Source organism: Pipistrellus kuhlii, unplaced genomic scaffold (assembly GCF_014108245.1).
Source record: "Pipistrellus kuhlii isolate mPipKuh1 unplaced genomic scaffold, mPipKuh1.p scaffold_m20_p_19, whole genome shotgun sequence".
In the NCBI taxonomy this organism is placed as follows: domain Eukaryota; kingdom Metazoa; phylum Chordata; class Mammalia; order Chiroptera; family Vespertilionidae; genus Pipistrellus; species Pipistrellus kuhlii.
Window position 1 is genome coordinate 7,877,900 of NW_023425504.1, and position 25,937 is coordinate 7,903,836.

Genomic DNA, 25,937 nt, shown 5'->3' on the forward strand with positions numbered 1-25,937 from the left:
ATATCCAGAAACAGAGAAGCATGATCAGACCATCAAACCTTAGAGGGAAGGTAAGGGAGGGTGGGGATAAGGGGGAGAGATCAACCAAAGGACTTGTATGCATGCATATAAGCCCAACCAATGGGCACAGACAACAGGGGGGTGAGAGCATGAGTGGGGAGGTGGGGATTAATGGGGGGATGAGAACACATATGTAATACCTTAATCAATAAAGAAATTAAAGATTGGGGGGGGGGAAGAATAGCACAATCCATAAAAGTGAAGTTTTATTACTCATCCTTTAAGCAGTACACAGGAACAAGTGGAGTGTGGTTGGGGAACATTGACAGCAGGAGCTTCCAGTGTTGTCACATGGTAAGTACCAAGCTCATGGTGGACGCAAGGTTGTCTAATACGTTAGAGAAATTAATGAGTTTGGAGAAATTTGTCATCTTATTAGGAACAATCTGCAGGGAGGTCTTGCCGCTGTTTTAGACCAACCCTTTCCTTTCACCTCTAGTTCATCTAAGATACGGTGTGTTATCTCCATGGGCAGCCCCAAAGGTTCTGTGCTAAAAAAAAAAGTTAATTTTCTCAGATGCCACTAACAGTGAACGAGCTAAAGGAAATTTTATGGAAGTTAGGTTGGCCCCTGTAGAAAGCTTCAAGGTGCTTCCAAGGTCCAAATAAATAAGCCAGAGTCCTCACCCTCAGACTTAGGGCAGACAGGAACTCATGGAATTGTGGCTAAGAAATGCTTGGGATACAAAACTTACTCCAGGCCCAACTTCGAATGAGGCAGTTTGCTAACTAACTTCCAATAAGTTAGTCCTCGGATTTCTCGGTAATTCCAGTTGGAATCACTTTTTTAGAACTGAGGAATCCAAATTTCCAAGTGAAGCTATTTCATTCATCAGGGTCATCCTGAGACCTTCTTGGTTCTCTTCCAGACTTTGAGGATGAGGGGAATGGCCAACCTCAATCCACTACCTTGCCTACCCCATTTTTTTGTTTTGATTTTGGTAAAGGCAGGAGTGAAGTTGATCAGTCTGGTTAAACTTGGGAAGCTTAATGCTGATCCTGGTATCTCTATTCAATTGGAAAAGTAGGACAACCTCATAGAATACCCCACAGTCAGTCTTGGTTTGAAAGACCCTGCTGGTAGAGAGTAAAAGGACTATTATTTCTAAGTAGGAGAGCAATGGTGCAGTGTCAGATGGGATGAGCTAGCAGGTGGACCTCCATGCTCCCCATCTAATGATTTTATGTACTGGGGATCACTTAACAAATATTAAAACCCCTGCCATAGGGTATAGGTGCCAAGGAAGAGAAGTGTGCAATTTTAGGGAGAATGAAAACTTGTTCCAGACTCAGTGCTCTTTAGTGACAAAAAGAGAAAAAGACCGTGCTGTATTTAGACCCTCTGGTTTCACAGTAGAAAATCATGAGCAGGTTTGGAAAAATGAATTCTTTTCTTTAAACTGAAGTTCAGTAAAAGAACAAATCCTTTCTTCTCTCTGGAGACTGGCTTTCTGAAAAACAAGATAAGCATGATGAGGAAGAAGCTGGTTCTGGGAGTTAAATGAATACAGGTTTGAACCTTGACCTCCCCACTGCCTAGCTGTGTGACCTTGGGCAAGTTAACCTAGGCTATCTGAATTCCAATTCCCCCATTTGTTAAATGTGATTGCTAGTGATACCTGCCTCTTAAGATCCTGGAAGGATTAAGTGAGTTAAACACATGTAAGGCCCGTAGAACAGTGCCTGGCATATATGTGCTCAGTAAATGTTAAGCTATTATTTTGTTAAAGAGGCAGTGACTTTATTTGTAGTAAAATAGAATTTGTGGTCACACTGCAGCTTAAGGTTATTGGATAAGACCAAGACTTTTGAAGTCAGAAAAAAATTGACTCTGGCACTTATTCACCTTAACTTTGGGCAAGTTACTTAACCTATGTAAATCTCAATTTTTCTGTTAACTGTATAGTAATAGCACTTCTATTACAGGTAGATATTGGTTATTATTTTGCATCACTTCTGTGATTCTTGCCATTCTCCTCATTCCTGATGACCTTTTACTTCATTCTACCTCAATCAGACATTCCTATAGTCACATATTAGACTTTGTCATCATCTATACAGGTGGTACCCTTGCCATTTCAATTTCAAACCTCTGCTCTCCAACCACCACTTCCCATTTCATTGGCTTAGTCTTATTACTGCATTTTTACATACTCTAATCCTCCATTCCATAAATCTCCACTACCCATCACCCTCCATCTGTCTGTTTCCATCTTTGTGCAGCTTAGACACCAGGGACCCTTGTGATAATCACTCACTTGCAATACCCTAAATTCTTTTTCCTCTTTCTTGATTCATCATACTCACTTGCCAAAACCTCAACCCTGACTGAGCCTCACCATTTGCCTTCTCTGTACATTACACTAATGTAATAACACTGGTGAAAATCACACAACCCAGCTAACTATCTATATACTCAATATAATATATAAATCTTAAGCGACCAAATGACTGAACATCCAAAAGACTTATCGACTGGTCGCTATTATGTGCACTGACCATCAGGGGGCAAACGCTCAATGCAGGAGCTGCCCCCTAGTGGTCAATGCGCTCCAACAGTAGGAGCGCTCCAACAGAAGGAGCACTGTTCAGCTGACCAACAGGCACCAGAGGCAGGGCTCAGGCTGGCCACCACAGCCTGGAGACTACATTGGAGCAGCAGTGAGCCTACTGAGCGGTGATGGTGACAGGTGCAGTGGGGCCAGGATGAGCAGGAGTGGCAGTCAGGAGGAGTAGGCAGTGTTGGACTGCCAGTTTCCACCCAATCCCTGCAGACCATATGGAGGGACCCCACCAGTGCACGAATCCGTGCCCTGGGCCTCTAGTTTCCACATAAAGCTCACGATCTCAGACTTGAGATTAGCACTCAGAAATCCTGCTCATATTTGTCTGTTGAAGGCTTGCTTTCCCAGTGCCTAATATCACACATTCTCAATCTCAGCTAATGATCTTGTCCCATATTTGAATGAGAAAATATAAATCATTTGATTAGTACCTTGTAACTCCCCACAAAAAAAGCCTCTAAATATATTTGTACCTGTATCCAGGCAATCTTACCAGTTGCTAATTTTCACTATTGTACATATTTGATTTAAGTTGGAATTCTTTTTTATTATTGTAATTTATTATTTTGATCATATTTTGACACTGTGAAAGCAGAGATACCTCTGGTGCTTGCTGTGATCTTAAAGCAAGTCTTTTCACCTGTTTGAAACTCAGTATTTTCATCTATAAAACAGGAATATTTATTCATTTGTTCAATCCCTATTTACTGAAAATCTAATGTGTAAAGTGCCTAAGGTACACTCATATGGCTATCAGAAGGTTATTGTGAGGATTGAGCAGGATAGTATGTGGGGTATCTGGCTCATAGTCACTACCCATAGATGTTGCTATTATTAAACATTTCAAGTTTTCAATAATTCTAAGGCTTATAATTTAAAAATGCACAAATTATTAACAAGTATTTAGGAGACTTTATAATCCTGACTTCATTAATTAGAAGCTCAGCAGAGCTTACTCACTTGGGCAGAGACTGATACAAAATCAGACTCAGCCATGCTAAGGCTCTTGAACCAGGCTTAAATCCATCTCCTCACTTGGGCATATACAATTAATCACTCAGGGTGATTTGTGGCTGGTTTATTGTTACTCTCAAACAAGGGCTTCAAACAAAATAATCTATACTATATTGGCAGATATATTTGTACCATTTCAATTATCAATGTTTTTGTTGTTTCCAGCATTCACTCATTCCTAAAATATGCATTAACCTCTGTGCCAGGCACTATTGCAGGTGCTGGCTATGTGGATGTGGCAGCATGCCACTCAAGTCTCTGCCCTCAAGGAACTGACATTCTAATAAGGTCTATATGTTGTCCCCACACTCACCTACTTCACATTAGAATGTAAAGAGCCTGAGATCAGGTGCCATGGTGGTAGCTGTTCCTTTTATTCCTCTCAAACATAGCATGGAGCACAGCTGTTGGCACACAAGATGCCGTGTGTGTGTGTGTGTGTGTGTGTGTGTGTGTGTTTGGTGGCTTACTGTGGCTAATTTACATTAGGATATAAGTTCAAAATGTTTACATATACACTGAATGGCCAAATTATTATGTTCTCTGAATACATAATAATCTGGTCACTCAGTGTATATGCTATATAATAAAAGGCTAATCTGCAAATTGTCCCCTTGACCAGGAGTTTGATCAGCAGGCAGACTGGCCAACTACCCATGTCCGCTCCCCCAGGCCAGGCTGACCAGACCTCACACATGCACAAATGTATGCTACATATAATGAGTGGCCAGATTAGTATGCATTCAGAGATCATAATAATCTGGCAACTCAGTGTATTATCCTATCTAATAAAAGAGAAAAATGCAAAGACCGTACCTCTGCTACGACCCACAAGCCAATCAGGAGCAAATATGCAAATTAACCCAAGATGGTGGTTAAGTTACATATCCAGATGCAGAGTGAAGACTGAGGGCAGGTAGAAGGAAGCCAAGTGCTGCAGAAGGGAGAAAGGTTGCAGAGAAGCAAACAAGCAGGGCAGCAGAAACTGGAGGGAATTAGGCAAGGCAGTGGAGACTAGGGAAGCAGGCGGGCCTGCAGAGAAGGGAGGGAAGCAGGGGGGTGGAATGCTGCAGGAAGCCCTATTGCAGGAATCTTCCTGCAATGGGCCTCTAGTCATTTAACATTCACAGAAACACTGAGGTGGGCACTATTTTAATCCTCATTTTACAAAGGAGGCAACTGAGGTATGGAGAGATTAAGAAATGGAACCAAGTTCTTGAAATAGTAAGTAATGAAGCTACATTTGAGCCCAGGCCATGAAGATCCTCATGTCGAGGCATGGCCCAAGGGAGGAGGCAAAGCCTCCCAGTCTCCAGGTCTGCTCTCAGTCCAGCTGCCGCCATCTATTGCACAGCCCACCCAACCTGCGCCTGCCACAGCTGCTACGGGAGTGCAGGTGGAGACCTCTCCACTGGAGAGGGACGAACCTTACTAAAGTGTGGCCAGATCTGCCTCGTGCACTACATGGGGATGCTTGAAGATGGAAAGAAATTTGATTCATCCTGGGACAGAAACAAGCCCTTTAAGTTTATGCTAAGCAAACAGGAGGTGATCTGAGGCTGGGAAGGGATTGCCCACATGAGTGTGGATCAGAGAGCCAAACTATGCCTCCCAGACTATGCCTATGGTGCCCCTGGGCACCCAGGCCTCATCCCACCCAATGACACTCTCTCCTAGACGTGGAACTTCTAAAACTGGAATGACAGGAATGGCTACTGCCTGAGATCCCTGTGTTTGGCTGTGCCATGGAGGGATCTGGCGCCCCCAACGCGCACACGGGAATCTGTGCGGAGCTTTTCCTGATGTTCCACTATACTTTGTATAAACATCTGCTCTGACTGAATATGTTCTGTCATCCAGCTTTGCTCTTCCCCTTTCTCCTAGTATGTGTATTGACCTAAACTACTTGCCATAAACCTCAAGTTACTCTTTATTTTGGGGTGAAGATTCAATTTGTCTTTTGTATCTAGGTTTCCAATTACCTATTAATCAAGTATTGAGAGCACAAGTAATGGGTTGACTTTAGACTAGATTGGTGTGTGGCGGGGTGCAAGAATCTTTTTTTTTTTAAATGAAGTTTATTTCTATTATATATTAAACATTCTTGCTGTTGCCCTGCAAAGCCATAGCAGACTTGAAGCATTGTTGAGGGCCAAATTATCTCCAAGTTGAGATATGTCTTTGGATTGAATTAAGAGCCCTACCCAAAACTAAAGTGGGGAGGGGAGAGCCCATGCCTCCTCTGCCCCATCCCACTTTCCCTAAACCCTCTGCCTTTTAAAAGCAAATTGTTTTCACTGTGATGTTGGGCATTACAAGTATCCAACCCCAGGCCAGCAGAGACCTCTGAAGCCTTCTTCATGGCCTGGCTTCCCCTCATATCCCCCATTCCTGTGGGGGGTTTTCCAATAGATATTCACAACTTTTTCAATGTCATAGCTATCCAGGTTCCACTCTCTAAATTTTAAGAACTTTTTTTAAAAATATATTGTATTGATTTTGTACAGATAGGAAGGGAGAGAGATAGAGAGTTAGAAACATCGATGAGAGAGAGTCATCGATCAGCTGCCTCTTGCACACCCCCCACTGGGGATAAGCCCGCAACCAAGGCACATGCCCTTGACCGGAATCGAACCCGGGACCCTTCAGTCCCCAAGCCAACGCTCTATCCATTGAGCCAAACCGGTTTCGGCTAAATTTTAAGAACTTTAATAGAAAGTTTAAATTGAAGGTGCTGTTTATAGACACTTAAAACCCAATAAAAGTCCAGCCATTATGACAAATCCTTGTGTTGTCTTAAGAAAATGATGTTGGTCGTCACAGCTTCAGCATTTCCTGTGTTTTGATGCTCACCTCTTCCTGCTGAGCTCAAAGTTTCCTGTTTCCCCCCCCCTCTTCTTACCCCTTTGCTGTCCTGTGTAGTGATTTGGTGAAAGAAATTATTGCTGCCTACCTCCCACCCCCCTCCCCTGCACTATATACGAGTTTCAAGTTTTATTATTGCAATAAAAGTTCTTTACACTGGCTTTTCTAAAAAGAAAGGAAGGAAGGAAGGAAGGAAGGAAGGAAGGAAGGAAGGAAGGAAGGAAGGAAGGAAGGAAGGAAGGAAGGAAGGAAGGAAGAAGGAAAGGAAGAAGGAAAGAAAAGGAAAGAAAAAAAGATGCTGACTGTAGAGTTCTGGGGTGGCCCTGTGTTCTTGGCTGAACACTGGACATCTGTGACAGAGTATTTTTCTGGGTCACCTCAGTAACCTCAGTTAAATGCAGCTCAGATTTATACAAAAACTCAATAGAGTTGCATCTATGTCCAAATAAGAAAATGGTCAAGAATTTTATAAGATTCCAAGTGCATGGAATCTTTGAGATTCTGATGAAACAAGTTCTAACTATGAAAATACTAAATAATACAAACGAGAGTCTTTACAGTTGTTAAAAATCTTGGCTTTTACACTACAAGCTTCTCAAGTTTGTTCTCAGGACACAGCAGAACCATATACTTACTTCCACTTGCAAGGCTGGCACTTGCAAGGCTGGCACTGGCAGATGCACGATCTGGACGCAAATATTTCCTACCTAGTAAAGAAAAAAAAATGTTTGAAAATGAAATTCGTAGGGCTGAGTTAGTAAGTGCTCAGTTGTACCCCAGCACCTCCAAATCATCTGCTGTTCGGTTTATGGACACCTAGCATATTTCTCTTAGATGCTACAAAAACAGAAAAGCATCTGTTTTTAAGGTCTCTTGGGCCTTGTCCCCATCTTCTAGGCAATGTTTCTGTGTAAGGGTCACGAACTTCCTCAACAGATATGGAAGCATCAGTCACTAATTAATATGACTAATGTCAACATTATCAGAAAAGTGCTAAGAGTTTGCAGTAGTAAAGACTATAGTGACAAATATTTGAGAATGTGCCTGCCTTATAGTTTTGCCTATAGTAGAAACTCACAAAGTATTTGGTGAATTGGATTTAAACTATATAGAGTTATGATTGGGAGGCAATAATTTAAGCCATATGTGTTCTAACCAACTGTTGAAACAGGGCTCTTCTGTGTATATACACAGACATATACACAAACACAATTGGCCTAATCTTCCCTCTGAATTTAGTAGAAACAGATTTTTGACAGAGTATATGGTGGGAATTTTCATAGATTTCCCAATCATGACATTTTTATAATTTACTTTTTAAAAATATTTATATATTTTTATTAAGTTATTATTTTTGTACATATACCAATGCCCCCCCCTCCCATATATACCCTCCCTCCCCAGAGTTAAAATATTTATATTTTTAATCAAACTCTGGAAATGATGGACTGGTATCTTAATGGGAAATTTTTTCAACATTAGGATAGTACACAAGGTCTGACTTAGGAAGACTATGCTGAACAGACCCTTTGTGTATTATATATTTAGTTCAGAGTAAAGGCAGCTTTTAGTAATTTATTTTAGGCATGGGACACTAGAACCACAGATATGTATGGATTTGGGAACTATAAAAGAAAATTCACCCAGAGTGCAGACTTGGCCCGGTGAAACTATTATAAACTTCTCTACATCACATATATATATATATATAAAAGATTTAAAAATGTAGAAAAGATTAAAAAATAACATCATAATATCCAGAGACCACCATTGTCCACCTTTAGGTATATTTCTTACTAGGGTTTGTTTGTATTATATATTAGAGGCCTGGTGCATCGATTCATGCATGGATGGGGGCTGGCCTGCCTGCTGGTCGAACTCCTGGTCAAGGGGACAAAAACAGATGCAGAACATATACAAAGGTCTTCATCACAATATTGATGGCCAGATTATTATGCAGTGAGAGATCATAATAATCTGGCCACTCATCGTATAGCTCCAGTATTTCATGTGAAAGACAAATCTTATAGCAGAGTGGGTTGCTCTTTTGGTGAAAATGTACTCCAATTCTTTTCCACATTTTTACAAAGAAAGGAATCTTTTTTTATGGGTCTTTTTCATCTAGTAGGCACTAATTAAATATTTGTTGAATGAGTGGGTAAGTGAAGAAGTGTTTTAGCTCAGTGGGATGGGTGATGATCAGGGAATAGGACTCCAAGGAAAATCAAGCAGGAGGAGCCAAGTGCACAGGTACTGTCATGGTTTCCAGGCAGCAATAGGATGCTTCTATAGTTGCTTTGAATTTTAATGTGTGGAGCAGATGGCTGGTATATATTGCCCTTGTTTTTGCCTGAGCCTTACATCATTGCAAGTTGCCAATCTGTTTGAAGAATAGAGTTTTAGCTTAGAGTTATTAGCACTGAGTCCTGTTTTTTGTTTGTTTGTTTGTTGTGTGTGTGTGTGTGAGTGTGTGTGTGTGTGTGTGTGTGTGTGTGTGTGTGTGTGTGTGTAAAATATATTTTATTGGTTTTTTACAGAGAGGGAGAGAGGGATAGAGAGTTAGAAACATCGATCAGCTAGCTCCTGCACACCGCCTATTGGGGATATGCCCGCAACTAAGGTACATGCCCTTGACTGGTATCAAACCTGGGACCCTTCAGTCCGTAGGCCAACGCTCTATCCACTGAGTCAAACTGGTCAGGGCAGGAGTCCTGTTTTACAAATGTAGGTGGCTCACAGTGAGGTGCATACAGACCCCTACAATTTTAGGCAGCAACTCATCATTTTTCTAGGATAAGTCCAAGTCAACAGACTGGATGAATATTTCAGGTCAAGTCAATCTGACTGTCTCTCTATATAAACCTTTATTCATTAAACTGTGAATGTCATTGAAGCCTAGTGAAGATATATGGAGCATTTAAGCAGAACATTCTGTCCCTCAGAACCTTCATGTCCAGAGTGACAGCAATTAATCTTGACAACCCACCTCATGCCAACTCACTCTCAACCCCAACTACCAGAGGCAAGCATTTACTTACAGTGAACTGAGCTGGAAGGCAGGTTGAAGGGCAATCCCGTGCTTCTGGCTGCCTGGGCAGAGTTGCAATTCTCCCACATGGCAGCTTGCTGAGGATAGGCTACACATCTCTCTTGCTGGAGGAAATTTAGGAGGGACTCATATTTCCCATTAGGCTGAACCTCTGGAACCAGGTGCCCAGCAGAGAAGGCATGAGGGTATTCTGGCTCTGGAGAGATTGGGCTCATTAGGGAGGAGAAATGCCACAGCTCACTAGACTGAACAGAGGGACCCCCAGACAGGGGCAGTGGGTACTGATCCATAGGCATGGGACCAAACCCATTCGTGATGCAGTTGACGGTGCCATTTGCAAAAGATACTTCTGGCTGTGGCTTTGTCCACTGAGAAGAGAAACGCCAATGATTTGGAGGCATGTCACTATCTGGGAAGGAAAGATTTAGAAGATATGTTAGGTGTGTATTTATTGTTTGCAAAATGGAAGTAACTTAATTTTTCTGGTTAATACATAATATATTTTTTAATGTGAAGAAATGTAGAAAAGATTAAAAAAAATAACTCATATTATTCAAAGACCACCATTGTCCACCTTTAGGTGTATTTCTTACTCGGGTTTGTTTGTATTCATGTATGCATTGTATTATGTTTAATTTTATTTATTGATTTTAGAGAGAGGAGAAAAATTTGAGAGAGAGAGAGAGAGAGAGAGAAAGAAAGAGAGAGAGAGAGAGAGAGAGAGAGAGAGAGAGAGAGAGAGAGAGAGGGGAGGAGGAGAGAAACATCAATTTGTTGACCCACCCATTCATGCATTCATTGGTTGATTCTTATATGGGCCCTGACTAGGGATCGAACTACAACCTTGGCATATTGGGATGGCATTCTAACTAACTGAGCTACCCAGCCAGGGCTTCATTTTTTCACATCACATATTGTTTTTTAGGGCTGCTTTCACATCATTAAAATACCACAAATATCCCCCATAGAGATGAATGGTGCCAACATCAGCTTTTTAAATGGCTGCACAGTATTTTATTATTAGGTAGTAACATGACTAGCAAACATTATATTTGTGAGCAAGTTAGTTATTTGCAATTTTGTTATATTAACAACATTGTGATGAACACCTTTGTTATATACATTTCTGCATCCTTGTCCAGCTAGCCCCTCAGGGAAACTTCTAGAAGGATTGTTTGATTAAAGGTGATTTGTGTGTGGTTGTTGCTGTTGTTTGGCTTTATTTTATAGCTGATCTTTTAAGTACACAGACTATGAAGTCTTCACAGAACTTTATAAGGGGTGTAACACTTGCCTATGTCCATAACTTACACAAATCTAGTGGTTGAAACCCCATTTTCAAGAGGAATGTGGGGCATAGGAATTTTGGGAGTTTGGACCAAGTTAGCAAAGCAGATTAGCCAAGTAGGAATCTAAACTGGAGTGATAAATGATGGAGTAGGGAAATGGTTGTTTGGACCTCTTCCTACATAAGCAAAGCATTCAAGGTCAAGCAGTAACTTAGTTTCTTTTTGCTGACTAACTAATGAGGATAGAGGCACCTTTGGTCTCAGAAACACTAATTCTAATTGTACCTATAAATAGCAGCAGAATATGGAGGGGGGGGCGCAGGGAGGAGGTAAGGGCAGAAGGTTGAGTGGGGACCAGGTGGAGGGGAGCTATGAGGGTGGGGGCAAGGAGAAACAATTGTAATAATCTGAACAATAAAGATTTATTTTTTTTTTAAAAAAAAAAGAAGTCTAGTATAATTCATGACATGGATATTTTCTCTATTCTCAATACCCACTTAAGCAAAAGGGGAAGAGGGAGAAAGTATTGGCAGATAATTAAAGCTTGGAACCTCTCCACTATCCAAGATAATGAAGGGGACATGGGTGTAGAGACAGAAGAAGATTGGAAAGGTGGAGAGGCTGTCTGGTCTCTTTTCCCTCCACATGTGCCTCTCTCAGCTCTTCTGGATGTTCAGTTTGCCTGGATTCTGTACAAGAAAAAAACACCTGTGAGGTCTACCCAGTGATATAAAATGCTCCCACCCACCACCAAAGCTTTTCGATGTCATAGAGATGATAAGAGCAAAAAAGCCCTAACCTATGTGGCACAGACATTCTGCCCAACATTTCACATCAGTTACAATGGTTGGCCTCTTACACTGAAATCAAGGGCAGGGAAACATATAATAATATTTATTCCTGGAGATGGATGCTACTTTCGAAAACTGATATCTGCAGGCCAATAGTAATGCAAGGCACTGTATAGCACAAATAGAGTGATTAAGCTAACTAAGTATAATCATTGTCCATTCTTTGTATTCAATGAGGGTACCTCATGTCTTAAGAACAAATTAAAAACAATGTATACCCTCTGACAACTGGATAGTCTCCATATGAACTGGCCTTCCTGATCTCATACATATGACCTAAGCACTGAATGAACTCTCTCAGAAAGGATTTCCCTGTTTTTTATCCTGCTGTGACTATGTTCTGTTTATTTTCTTCATAGCATTAATCCTAACCTGTAATTTCTTCATTTCTTCATTTACTCACTATTGGCCTTCTCCGTTAACCAGTAAACTTTGAGGATTGAGATAATTTTTCTTTTGTTCACCACCATATTCTCTGGACCTTGCACAGTGCCTGGCACTTAGTAGGCCCTGACTAATTATTATTCTAATGAACGTACACATATGCTTACACACACATGTACCCATTCTCAAACATATGCACAAACACACATACTTCCCCATTAAATCTTTCTACACTGACGAGTACAGCATGCAAAGAGGTTAAGAGCACAGACTTTGATGTCAGATGTCAGACAGGCTTGGAGTCTAATCCCAGTTCTGCTCCTTCCAAGCTGTGTGACACTGAGCATGTCTCCTCCCACCTCTGAGCCTCTGGGATTGTTGTGAAATTAAATGAGACAATCCATGTAAAGGGCATGGCACAGTTCCTGGTACATAAGGGGCCCTCAATAGTGATAGCTGTTGCTATTGTTGTTAATCATTATTTTGGTTTATAAACCCAATTTGAGCTCATATTCAGAGGTTTCTTTCCTAGTTTGCAACACTCATGTAATCAACCTAGGAAAAAGCAAAATGGTAATGTATAAGGCCCGAGTGTCCTTCTGCCCTCAGTGCCAAAAAGGGAAGAGAGGAAAGGACTAAACTAAAAAGCCCGCAGCAGCAGCAGCACTTCAGGGATGATGTGGAGGATCGAATAAATACTGGCTCTAAAAGAGATTTCAGAAGCCTATGCTCAGTATTTGTCCATTCCCAGGGAAGATTATGTCAGAGATGGGCAGGAACGACAATAAATCTAGAAAAGCTTTTCTTTATTGAGCACTTACTATGGAGCAGACACTTTGCTTAACACTGCATACATGGTCTTATGTAGCAACCCAGATAAGAAAATAGAGACTCAGAGAAGTTAAAGTAATTTGCCTAAGTTCACACAGTTAGCAAGTGATAAATCTGTATGATTCCAAACCTCATGCTCTTACTGGCTATGCTGCTCCACCATTGCAGAGTACTGTGAGATGGGCATTTCCCCACACTACTAGGGTTGGATGGGTGGCAGATGGGCATAACACTTCTGGGGAGCACTTTGTCAGTACATGTTAAAACCCTAAAATTAGTGTGTACTCTTTGACTCAATCATTGCACTGATAGCAATTTATTTTAAGGATATAATCAATGATGCATGTAAAAATTTAGCTATCGTACAATGATTCAAAGTGACATTTATAATACAGTTAAAGATTGGCAATAACCTAAATGTCTAAAACTTTTAATAGCTTTGGTATGTTTGTAAGGAAGATATTCTTGATGTTGTAGTAGAACATATAATGGCATAGAGAGATATATATAAAGTTACGACCCATTTTGTGCAAAATAATGTTATGTTGCAAAACTTAGTATTAGCGCACAATGCACATGTGGTTTTGTGCCTTGATTGCTTCCTGTATTTTCTAGATTCTTCAAAAATCAACACATTATTTTTGTGGTTAGAAAAAGTCATTTTAAAGTAAAAACTTAATAAAACCTCTTGACTTATTGACTCTGGGTCACAATTATGATAAGACCAACACATAAATGCCTGATTCTCTTCCATCCATCCTTTCTTCTTTCCTTCCTTCTCTCTCTCTGTGACTGCCTTTAATACAAATCCTGCTTTGTGATTAAATTGAAATTGAGATACCTCAGAACACACACTCACATCTTGCACCATCAAAGTCCAAACTTTGGCCTGCCTAATCTGCACACATTGAATCTCTCCTCAATGCCTTCTTTGCATTATATTGTTTGTATTAGCTAAGGTAAAAATAATATCAGAGACAGAGGGACAGCTTTTAAGAGATAGTCCTGTTCTTATGCACCGGGAGTAGAGGTGGGTACTGTTCAGTCCCTTGCCATACTTCACAACCACTTCCCTGAGATACCTAGTGTTTGGGTGATTTATCCAGATTTCTTTTCCCAACTGAAAATGGAGATGAAATACAGAACATGTGAAATACAGAAAGTGGCTAAGAGCTCAAAATCTCAAGTCAAACTGATTTGTTTACCAATGACTGCCCCTTTCTAGCTATGGAATCCTGGACAAGTCACTAGACTCTTTGAACCTTAGTTTCTTTACCACGAAATGGACACAGTGAGAGTTAACCAGTAGGTTGGTATGAGGATTCAATGAGATCATCCATGTGACACCCCCTAACAAGAGGTCTCACTCGCGGAAAGTATGTACTCAATAAAGGTTAGCCATTGTAACCAGTATTAGCTATAGTTCTCATGGGCATTATTAACTCTCTTGCCAGGGTGTTGTCAGAGTCTACAAAGGCAGGACAGTGAAGTAGACTAGCTCTGGAGTCTGTCTCAATCACTCACTTGTGAAATGTACTATGTCATTTACCCTCTCTGGGTTGCAGTTTCCTATTCTGTGAGGATATAGAAATCCACTGTAAAGTGGTTTTGTGAAGTACAACACCCATACAGAAAAACATACAAATATAAAGTGTACAGCTGGGGAATTTTCACAAACTGAGTAATAAGCACCCAAATCAAGAAACAGAATATGACCGCCATCCTAGAAGCCCCCCTCATGCCCACATCCAGTCCCTAATCCCCATCCCCCAAAGTAACCCATCTTCTATCTTCTAACAACATTGATTCAGTTTGTCCATCTTTGACCTTTATAAACCACTGAAGTGCATTCAGTAATTGTAGCCTGGTGCCTGGCATCCAATAGAAGTTCAATATACATTGGCAGTTTCCCTGGCTAAAAAAGAAGACACCAAGTTGACAGTGTTCACAAGGGTCATAAAAAACTAGGATGACTCTATCTCATAGAGGTATTCATACTAAAAAAGAAACCCAAGATTTATTTCTCACCCTCACTATATCATGGAGCAAGGGAAGGAGGGTTTTGGGACCCTTTTAGGAAGGCTATAAAAGGTCCCTAGGCACTCAGGTGCACACCATCACCTTCTTAGCAGCCCTCAAGCAATGATGCCAAGCCTGGGGCTGGAATTGGGGGTGCAACAGGAAGAATGTGGGGTGGGATGTGCAGCAGGACTGTGCCTTCCATAATGGTAACTACTGAAGCTTCTTGAGTTATCTATTATGAAATCATCAATGTCCTTTTTTTAAAGGGAAAAGTATGGCCAGTATAAATTATATTTAAGTAAACTTACTTAAACAACAACTACAACAATTTTGATTTGTGAAAAGCAGCCAGGAAATTCTATGGCATTTTCTAGCCACAGAGACCTATGTTTGGGATTTGCATATTTGGCTTGGCAGAGCACCCTTAGAATGTAGGCCAGTCAGTGCTGGGAGTCCGTGAATGGAAGCCTGTTCTAGGCATGGCTCAGGATCTCAGAGGATGCTAATGGGCAGTCAGGAATGGCCACCTTACAGATTTCTCATTCTTTTTGAGGCTACAGGTATCTCATATAACATCAACAGTGAGAACCATGTGGCCCTCTTCTGAGGCAGAGCTTATGAGAGCCATGACTCCTAGCTGCAATAAGAGAAGCCTTGACTGGCTTTATCCTTCCTTTGCACAACTAGCTGTACAAACATTTGCCTAGTCCACACTACACTCTATGAGGGACATCTTCACAGTCAAAGGATCTGAGATTCACTTCAGAGAAAATGCAACAAACAAGAAGTTAGGTGGAGATGAAAACTGCCTCTCTGTTTGGCTTGGGAAGGCTGGCGTGGGCAACCAATGGCCATGAGCCAGAGCTTTAGTGGACCAGGGCTTTATGGAATAGAGTGAAGTCAAAATACACGAGAAACAGTACAGCTGCCACACAGCAGAAGCCCCGGGACAACTTGGAGACTTACAGCAGGGCCTGCTGCTCTGTGATTCTAATGTTTTGAACATAGGCACTCATATCCACTCTAGACAATCAAAAACACATGTCAAGCTTTGGTGCCACCACTACTAACACCTGCATGACACTTATTATATGCCATTTGACATGAATTATCTTATTGACTCTTGGAGTTAAATAATACTCAATTTTAGAGATAAGGAAACTGAGGCACAAAGAGATGAAGTGATGTACATGAGATCACATTGTTAATAAATGTTGAAGCTAGCTTGGTCCCAGACTGCCTAGTACTAAAACTGTATACCACATGATACGCCCTCTCTATAGTGATTCTATCTATGGCAGACATGAATACCCTGTGATCCAAATCACAATCTCATTAATCCAAGCAATATTTCTTGAGCACCTTTCATGTGTCAGGCAGGCATTGGGTTAGGTCATTGGAAAGCAGCAGTTAGCAGGTTGAGTCCCTGCTGCCATGAAATTTAGAGTATAGGATGTGGGGAGAGACAAGATGCACATAAATATATAATACTAGAGGCCCAATGCATGAAGATTCATGCAAGAATGGGCCTTCCTTCCCCTGGCTGCCTGCACCACCTTTGCTCCCGCCTGGAGCTGCCTTTCTGCCTTCTCTCTGGCTCAGTGCTGGCCTCTGGGCACCTGTGTATGCAAATTAACTCGCCATATTTATTGGGTTAATTTGCATATTCACTCTTGATTAGCTGGTGGGCATCATGAAGGTATGGTCATTTTGCATATTTCTCTTTTATTAGTGTAGATGCATGATGGTGACAAATGCTAAAAAGGTAAGGCACAGAGTTTGGGGTTCTATTTTGTAATAGATTGTTCAGAGAAGGATTGCATGATGAGAGGACATTCGGATGGAAACTTGAATGAAGAAAGGATAAATCATGTAGTTTTATGGAGAAGGAGCATTTCAGGAGAGGGGAGAGAAGTTGCAAAGGGTCTGAGGCAGGATTGTACTTGGCATATTCTACAAATAACAATGTAGATAGACCAGAGTGAATAAGAATGGAAGTGGCAGGATATGAGATCAGAAAAATAATGGGCCCAGATGAGGTAGGGCCCCGTTAAAAACTTTGGATTTGATTTCAAGTGAGATGGGAAGCTGTTGGAGGGTTTTGAACAGGAGAGTGCTATGATATGGTTTTTACTTAATGGTATATTCTGTTTTCTATCATGAGAATAGACTGAAGGAGAGCAAGGGCAGAGGCTACTGCAAAAATCCAGGGGAGAGATGATGGACCAAGGCGATAGCAGTGAAGATGGGGTGAAGTAGAAAGACCTTGGAGATATTTTGAAGGTAGAACTTACAGAATTTTTTTAATAATTGGATATGGGTTGTGAGATAAAGAGAGAAGTTAAACATGACTCCAATTAATTACAAAGATGCAGCTACCATTTACTGAGATGGAGGGACTATGAATGAAGCAGATTAAGAAGATTAAGAGTTCAGCTTGGGACTTTTTGTGTGTGTGTGTGTGTGTTGGTTTTTTTTGAGATTCCTATTAGATGCATAAAGTGAAAGTATCAAGTAGGTAGCTAAATAAGTGGGTCTGAAATCCATCTTTGACTGGAGATATACATTTGAAATTTATTAGCATACAGATGGCATTTAAAACCAAGAGAAGAAAGAGATCCCGTAGGGAATGAATATAGAGAGAGAATTTGTCTGAGACCTGAGTCCTGGAGCATCAAATATTTAGAAGTTGAAGAGAAAAGAACATCCAGCAAAGGAGATTGAGGAGTAGTAAACAGGGAAGTAAGAGGAAAATGAAGAGTATGATTTTATAGAATCCAAGTGAAGGAGGTATTTCCAAAAAGGAGGGAGTAATAAACTGCAGCAAATGTTGTTCATAGGTCAAATAAGATGAGGATAGAGGACTATTGGAGTTGGAAAGTGGAGGTCACTGGCTCATGTTGATAAAAGTAATTTCAAGGAGTGATGAGGATAAAACTTGAGGAGTGGATTCTAGAGAGCAGGAGAGGAGAGGAAGAGGACAGAGTGTGCATGGACACTACTTTTGAATCTTACTACAAAATGAAGCACAGAAATGGATCAATAGGCTAAGAATTGGTTTTATCTCAGGTTGGGTTTTACCAGGCAAGCAGAATAAAGGAAGTGAGGAACTATGGATGGATGGTACTTACAAAGGAATGACTGTAATGAATTCAAGCCAATGTATTTAGATTTAAATCAAAGAATCAAAATTAGTAATATCTTGTCTGTGCATAAAGAGCCTGGGGTTTTGTCCCTTCTTTGGAGCCAGATAGATGAATCCCAGTTGCCACCTAGCAATTCCCCAAATGACTCGAGATCAATCATTCCCTCTCCTACTCTGAAGTACTCAGCACACTCTTGAACATCACCTCCTCACCTCTTCTTCTACCTCCTTGCTCCCATTCTAACAAGATCTATAGCATTTCATTTATTATATGCTACTACCACATCACCTTCCACATGTTTACTTAATTGACAAGAGTCTAAGAAAATCACATCTCCTGAGTGGAAAATAAATTTCTTTTTAAAAAATATATATTTTATTGATTTTTTACAGAGAGGAAGGGAGAAGGATAGAGAGTCAGAAACATCAATGAGAGAGAACATCGACCACCTGCCTCCTGCATACCCCTATTGGGGATGTGCCCGCAACTAATGTACATGTCCTTGACAACAATCGAACCCGGGACCCTTCAGTCTGCAGTCAGATGCTCTACCACTGAGCCAAAACTGGTTTCGGCGGAAAATAAATTTCTTAAAGAAAAGTAAATTCTGTAAATGTTAGTAAATACATCAGATGTATACCAACTCCTTGTTCAAACCCAAAGAACAAAGTCAGAGTGATGGCATCTAAAAAACAGAGGAGCTCTTTCTATGGGACCTGAGGCCCTGCATGTCTACTTTGCACAAAATGTTCAATTTGGAGGCATGTACATTTTCCAGTGGAAGCAAGGCATTCAGTGTGTGTTCAGCAACTGCAATGAAGAGCTCTTAAATCAATCAGACCTGTCCTGGATGGCGTAGCTCAGTTGGTTGAGCATGATCCCATGCACCGAAAGGTCACAGGTCATAGGGCCAGATGTTTTTCTCTCTTTCCCTCTTTCTTCCTCTCTCTCTAAAAATCTATAAAAACAGATTTTTAAAAAAATCAATCAGACCCTGGTCTATTTGCACATTTCAAAAAGATGGTAAAGAGCCCTATCAAATCACATCCATCTGGCAAGGTGACTTCTCCATTAAGCATAGCAGGTAAAATGTCTTGGGCCCATGAACACTTTTAGGAGCCCATGAAAATAAATATTTTAATTGCTTTTAAAATTGGTAGAAAAAATAAATATAATTATAATGGATATATAAAATGAATGCAGCCTGGATTATATCTGTTTTTATGCCATTTTAGGACAAAATGTCCTTTTTCATATCTTTATGGAGGAATGGGCCTATGAAGCAAAGTGTCTGGGGTCCATAAAAGCCATACTGCAGGCATTGCCAGCTTATTTATGGCTTTCTCCAAACTTATATATTTTGATGAACACATTTTTACATAGCTCTTGAAATAATTGTTTTGAGATATAAGAATGTATATTTTAAAATAATTACTAAATAGTTAATGCAATAGCCACCCCTGATACTGCTAAGGGTGCAAAGAGAGTTGTGGTAAGGCTCCATCTACCTCTCTCTGGTCCCATCCCTGACCATCAGATCAGCCACAATTAGTAGAGAGGAGTTTGGGTGTAGCTATATGGGACATGATTTTTTTTATCGTGAATATTTTGGTCTCCCTGCCCCTGTGAGGCCAGTAGTAGTAGTAGTAGTAGTAGTAGTAGTAGTAGTAGTAGTAGTAGTAATATAATGATAATAATAATAATACTGATAAAGGTAATAATAGCAAACAGTTATGGTGCTCTTATTGTATACCGAGTAGTTAATCCAGTCAGCATTTGGCACAATTGAGAAAAAAATGAAATAGGTGAACTAATTTAATTAAACAGTGTCCATTATCATATTAAACTTCTAAGAAAAGGATGCCAGCATCGTTCTGACAATGTGGCTTGCCTTCAACAAATATAATATATGTCTATGTGCATTAAAAGAATCAGAGAACTATCTTTCAGTGATAGCCTTGATTGGAAATTCCAGCCTCTTCCCCCACAACACGCTCACCATTCTTCAGGATCACATCTCCATTCTGGCTCACGGGGCTCAATTCCTGGGGGCTCTTGGCATTGCTCAGAGCTCTGGAGAAGTGTTCATCCACTACACTGCCGATGTCCCCTTGAAAATAGGTGAAAATGACACACCGAGAATTCCACTCAGTCTTTATAGGCTTCTGCAATGGGGTGGCACACATACTCGTTTCTTCCATTGTGACACAGGTGATAGCTGCAGATCAAATATGAAATATTATTGGCACGATTTTTCCAAGTGGCTTGGCTATAGTATGGATGAGCAGCAGGCTCAGGAGACAAGCAATTAGCTCCTACCAAGTAAAAGTTCAACCATGCTGTGCTGCTCTGAGGACCAGCTGAGGAGCCTGATCTGATCAGTGTTTAGGCAACAACTCAAGAGGCCCTTTCTTACAAATTAGTAGAATTTTCTGGCAACATGACTAGAAGAGCATTAGGAAATTAAAGAAAAAAATAATAATAAGGCCAAATCATAAGGTTACTTGCTTTCTGGGGAGGTGCCTTCTTTCTCCCAGAGTTCTAGTTCTAGTACATGATCCCCCTGTTAAAAGGGGGTGAGGTTCCTTGTCTAAGCAATCCAGTGTGTATTGACAATTTCAATTGTCATAGTCATAGTAAGCATTGCTTTCCATTTTGACCACTTCCATGCAAGAGAATAAAACACATCAAATTTTCCCACTCCCCCTTAAAAATCTATGTATGATAGTGGCCTTCACCCACCCACCCCATCCCAATCTTAGAAACTAGCATTTACAACTAGCATTACTACTCCAGTCATAAGGCCTCCATAGAGATATATTCTGAACCAAATGCAAATCTCAAAAAACACACACAGAGACATACACATTTCTTGCAAATGTGAAAGATTGTCAGCTCTGCTCACTACCATATCCTCTGCACCTAGATCAGAGCCTGAAATAGTGCAGATGTTCAATACTGTTTACAGAATTGTCTTAAGCGTGGCCTCTATCCTTGTATTCTACCTTGAACTTCCTGAGGGCAGAAGCTATCCTTTTGCACCCAGTCCAATAAATGGCACACAACAGGCAATCAAGTCATGCTGTGGCCTTCCTTTAACTGGTGAAGTAGCCCATTGATTGCTTCTTTACCATTGGCCACCCCTGTGCTCAGACTAAAGATCCCTTTAATACTTCATTCTAGTGAATATAATAAAATGAGGGGAGTTGAATAGTACTTTCTACAAGATCTTTTAGGATGGGACTTTTTCTTACTCATTTCTTTAACCCTAACACCTAGCACAATATAGGTATTCCTTAAACAATGGCTGAATAGCTGAATGCCATTACATGCAGAGACAACACAATGCAAGGAAATAATATCAATTAGAGGAGTCAGAGGATCTGGGGTTGACTTTTGGGAAATCACATGATTTCCTCTTGGGTAAAATGAAGAGATTGTAATATATGGATTCTGCAGACTATTCTTTTATGGTTTTGCTAGAAGTGTTAACAGAGTATGATGGGGACATTGAGAAGGAATCTGGCAGTCAGCAGGAGATGCTTTCTAAAGAATTCTCCTTTCAGAATCACTCTAGCCCCAATCATAACTGGACTATATTGTCTACAGAAGCCTTTGATTGAGTACATTTATCTGTTCCCCCTGGTTGATGAACATACCAAGTATAATCAGACACTATTGAAAAATGTATCCATTATATCATTATTTCAAAAAACATGTGAACAACTGCTTTGAAAAAAATGTTTGGTAGTTTTTTTTGGTTTTTTTTTAAATAAAAAGTTAAACATATCCATACCACATGACCCAGCAATCCCACTTCTAGGTACATATAACCAAAAGAAGTGCAAATATATGCCCACACAAAGACTTGTACGTGAATGTTCATAGCAACTTGATTTAAATAGCCCCAGCCCTGGCTGGCTTGGCTCAGTGGATAAAGCGTCAGCCTGGTCCCAGGTTTGATTCCCAGTCAAGAGTACATGCCTGGGTTGCTGGCTCGATCCCCAGTAGGGATTATGCAGGAGGCAGCCTATCAATGATTCTATCTCATCATTGATGTTTCTCTCTTTCTCTCCTTCTCCTTTCCTCTCTGAAATCAAGAAAATATATATTTTTTTAAATAGCCCCAAAGTGAAAACAACCCAGTCTCTGTCACCAGGAGAACAAATAAACTAGCTGTGGCATTTTCACACAATGGAATGTTATTCAACAATAAAAAAGCAAATCCACACATCATGGAATAATCACAAAAACATGTTGAGTGAAATAAAGTTGAACACAAAGAAACACATTATATGATTCCACTTACATGGAATAGGCAAAATCTCTAGTTATAGAGGTCAGAAAAGTGGTTGCTTGTAAGGTAGAGATTGGGAAACGACAGGAGAAAACTCTCATGGGTGCTGGGAAGGTTCTACATCTTGTCGAGGGTGAAAATTATACATGGGTGTATACATTCGTCAAAAATCATCAGATTGAGCACTTAAGATTTGTGAATTTTGCTATAGAGAAATTATTCCTCAATGACAAAGCAAATGATATATTCACATGCCCAGAGTTGTAGAAATGAAGCAATGAGCACATCATGAGATAAGTCAGACAAAGACAAGTACTGCATGTTATCACTTAGATGTGAACTTTTAAAAAGCCAAACTTGTAAAAACAGAAAATAAGATGGTGATCAGAGAATAGGAACAGATGTTGTTTGAGAGTATAAATCTACAAGTTGTATATAAGCCCTTGAGATCTAGTGTACAATACAATGAATATAGACAACAATGCTGTATTATCATAATCAAAACTGCTAGATACTAGAGCTTAATTATTCCAACTCTTAAAAAAGATAATTATATAACATGAGAAGTGTTAATGTGGTTACCATGGTAATCATATTATAATATATAAATTTACCAAATTAACATGTTGTACACCATAAAGTCACATAATATAATGTCAACTTTATTTCAAAAAATAAAGCAAAGGTGTTATGAATTAAAAAGTAATTATAAATGTGGAGGCAGCACTTTTTCTAAAGCTACAGTTTACAGAATACCCATTTTGTGACAGAAACAGACATATTTCCTCCAAACTTTATAACCCTCATAGTTGGTATCATTATCCCCATTTTATAGATGAGCAAATGGGGGCTTAGAGAATGTGAATAAGCTGCCCAGCCACACAGTTAGGTGGTGGCAGAGCTGGGATGTAAACCCAGGTAGCTTCAATGTCTGTCCATTGTCCTTTAGTGTCTACCTGGTGGAACGAATAACCCTTTGCCCTCTGTGGGCCTCAGTCTCCCCATCTACCAAATGTGAGGACATGGCCTCTAATTTCTAGAGGACCTTGAGCTAGGACCTTAATCCAGCCATTGGGTTTCTTTTACAGAATGAGGACAGAACATTCATGAGTCCCCTCGGGGCTTCTTTTTGAAGCCTCTCCCTTCAAGAGCCGTTTAGCACCTTTGTAAGACTCTTAATCTCCAAACTGCCAGTGGCCATGGCTCCAGGCTAAGGCTTGACACAGCTTGCTTCCTATCTTTGCCAAGTCTCCCTGAAACCACTAGAGAAACTGCTAGCTAGACCTTTGGGACCTCAAGGCTCTTCTAAAGCATGTCCTGTCCTTGGGAAGAGACCACAGGCTACCTGGCCTCAGGCAGGAAAGGGTAGAGATAGAGAAAATCAGAGGCAGCATTTCAGCCTCATCATCTTGAAGGGCTCAGACCCTAGAACTGAGGATCTTAAGTAAACCACAAGTACACCTCTGTCCCTCTGTTCCTCCCCCAAAACACTGACATGCTTTCAAAGAAATGCCATGAGTGACTTTTCTCTATCCAGCTCACAAACAGTTGTCTGGGCTGTACTTGGGTCTCAATGGACAGGATCTGTAGTCTAGAGATGTTGACATTCAGAGAACTGCTACGTGACTTATCTTTGGAAGATCTGCATCTCACTGCACCTTTGGAGAAACTCGAGTAGTTTCGTTCTCCACTGAGCCTTCTGTGAGGGATCTCTATTAGTGAGTGAATTGGTCAGGATGGGTCTTGCTTAGAAATAGATGCTGCGAAGCGGGAACTGAGGGGATATCAGTGAAGCAGGAGAAAGGATGGGGGCTTTCCTAGAGAAGATGTTTCTGTATAAGTACTGGCTTGTAGTAAAAATCCTCTTGCAAATAAAGCCCCAAGGCCAAACTCTGATAGCTATGCAGTGAGAACAGCGAAGTTACAAAAGTACACCGAGCTTACAATTTCCCCTGCGCACAAAATACAGTGTTTAAATAGATCTCAAAAATATTGCCCAATCCTCTGCACAAATATTTTAACATGGAATCCCCATACCAGCTGTTTGGCCCCAACTCTACCACAGTCCGTGTGCACAGACACACTTACCCCCCTTCTGCAAACTGGTACCCAGCACCCGGAGGGGAAGGGTGGAGTGAGGCGTCAGAGACTGTCACAAGGATCACTTGGAATAAAAGCCCCAAAGGGGCTAGATTGTATCTCTCTGAGCAAAGCATATGATGCTCACGGCTCCCTACCCTCCTAGCCCTGGGTCCATTCCTTTCCATTTGAATTTCCATCACTCCCCAGCTTCTCCTACCTTAATTCCAGACCATGAGCTGAGCCAGAGAAAGATGCAGATGTGGAACTATGGCTGGTCAAAGGTGCGTTTTGATGCCTGGCGCCTTTTATAGCAACTCAGTGCTTGCGGAAGCAGGGGCTGGGGATTTTGTACCCTCCCCTTGCTGCTCTCTGCCACTCTAGAAGGGCTATAAAAGGCATTTCCTGCTAGCTATCTATTAAGAATGCAGAAAATGCACTCCAACAAGTCAATCGGGTTGGGCACCTGCAGGAATGAGGAAAATAGGTAGCTCTTTTTTATTTCTTTCTTTTGCATTAAAAAAAAGCACTTAGCAACATTGTCTCTTAAAGTAGGCAGCCAATTGTTTGTCAGGAAACCACACACAGAGTCAATAACGTCTGAAGCATCAGTAGTGGGGCTTTGGATCAAACTGATGTCATTTTGAGTCTCAGAAATTGAGAGAGTCTGTTTAATTTATCACTATTTTTTCCCTCTTTCCCTCTGCTAAGAGAAGAGCCCAGACCCCCGGGATTCTAAAGATTTGTCACAGGTTTCAATGGGCCCGAGAGGAAGTCATTACTTTGCTGAACCTGCATAGATAAAGCAGTTCAGGGACTCCAGCTGGAAGTTTGGAGCAGGGGGTCCCAATACTCATTTTGAAAAATCTTTAATATTACTTCAGGAAGTGGCACCATCATTCAGGCTCCAAACCCTGAAGTTACGCTTTGCTCCTCTCATTCTCTGTTTCAACAATATTAATTTAACAAATGTTCATTAAATACCTGTGTGCCAGGCACTATTTTGGGAGTTCTGTTCTAGAGTGATCAAAACAGACCACATCTTTGCCTTCATGGAATAAATACAGACATAGTACATGTTTGTATGTACATATACATATGTATATTAAATGTATATGTGGGATGGCAATAAGTATTACAAAGAGAAATTAACCTGGAAAATTCACAATGTAGGGGTGAGGTGATAATTTATATAGGGTGGTCAAGGACTTTTTGATAAGAAGAAGTTTGAGCAGAACCCTGAGGCAGCAGGGAGGTGTGGGGGGGCAGGAAACCATGTTGATACCTGCTTTCTGACATTTGAGGGAACATCAAATGCAAAAGGTATTATAGGATCATGCTTGGTCTCTTCACAGAAGAGTGAGAAGACAAATATTGCTGGAGAGGAGGGAGCTAAGGGGGCAGTGGGTGGGGGGAGGGTAGATCATACCCCTGTGAGATAGATGTTTTAAAATTGAGATAAAATTAACATAGAACATTATATTAG

The 25,937-nt window shown here is 40.7% G+C and overlaps 1 protein-coding gene and 1 pseudogene across 1 annotated transcript; one reads left to right on the plus strand and one right to left on the minus strand.

Moving 5' to 3' along the window:
• Positions 1–251: 251 nt before the first annotated feature.
• VGLL1 (vestigial like family member 1) lies at positions 252–24,813 on the minus strand. The gene is made up of 5 exons (XM_045583485.1): positions 24,672–24,813; positions 20,075–20,293; positions 9,542–9,961; positions 7,139–7,210; positions 252–1,511 (listed from the first exon to the last, which is right to left on the minus strand). Exons 2-5 carry the CDS (start codon positions 20,274–20,276, stop codon positions 1,468–1,470), a joined length of 738 nt encoding a protein of 245 aa, XP_045439441.1. The 5' UTR covers positions 20,277–20,293; positions 24,672–24,813; the 3' UTR covers positions 252–1,467.
• LOC118722200 lies at positions 5,010–17,017 on the plus strand (annotated as a pseudogene).
• Positions 24,814–25,937: the final 1,124 nt, after the last annotated feature.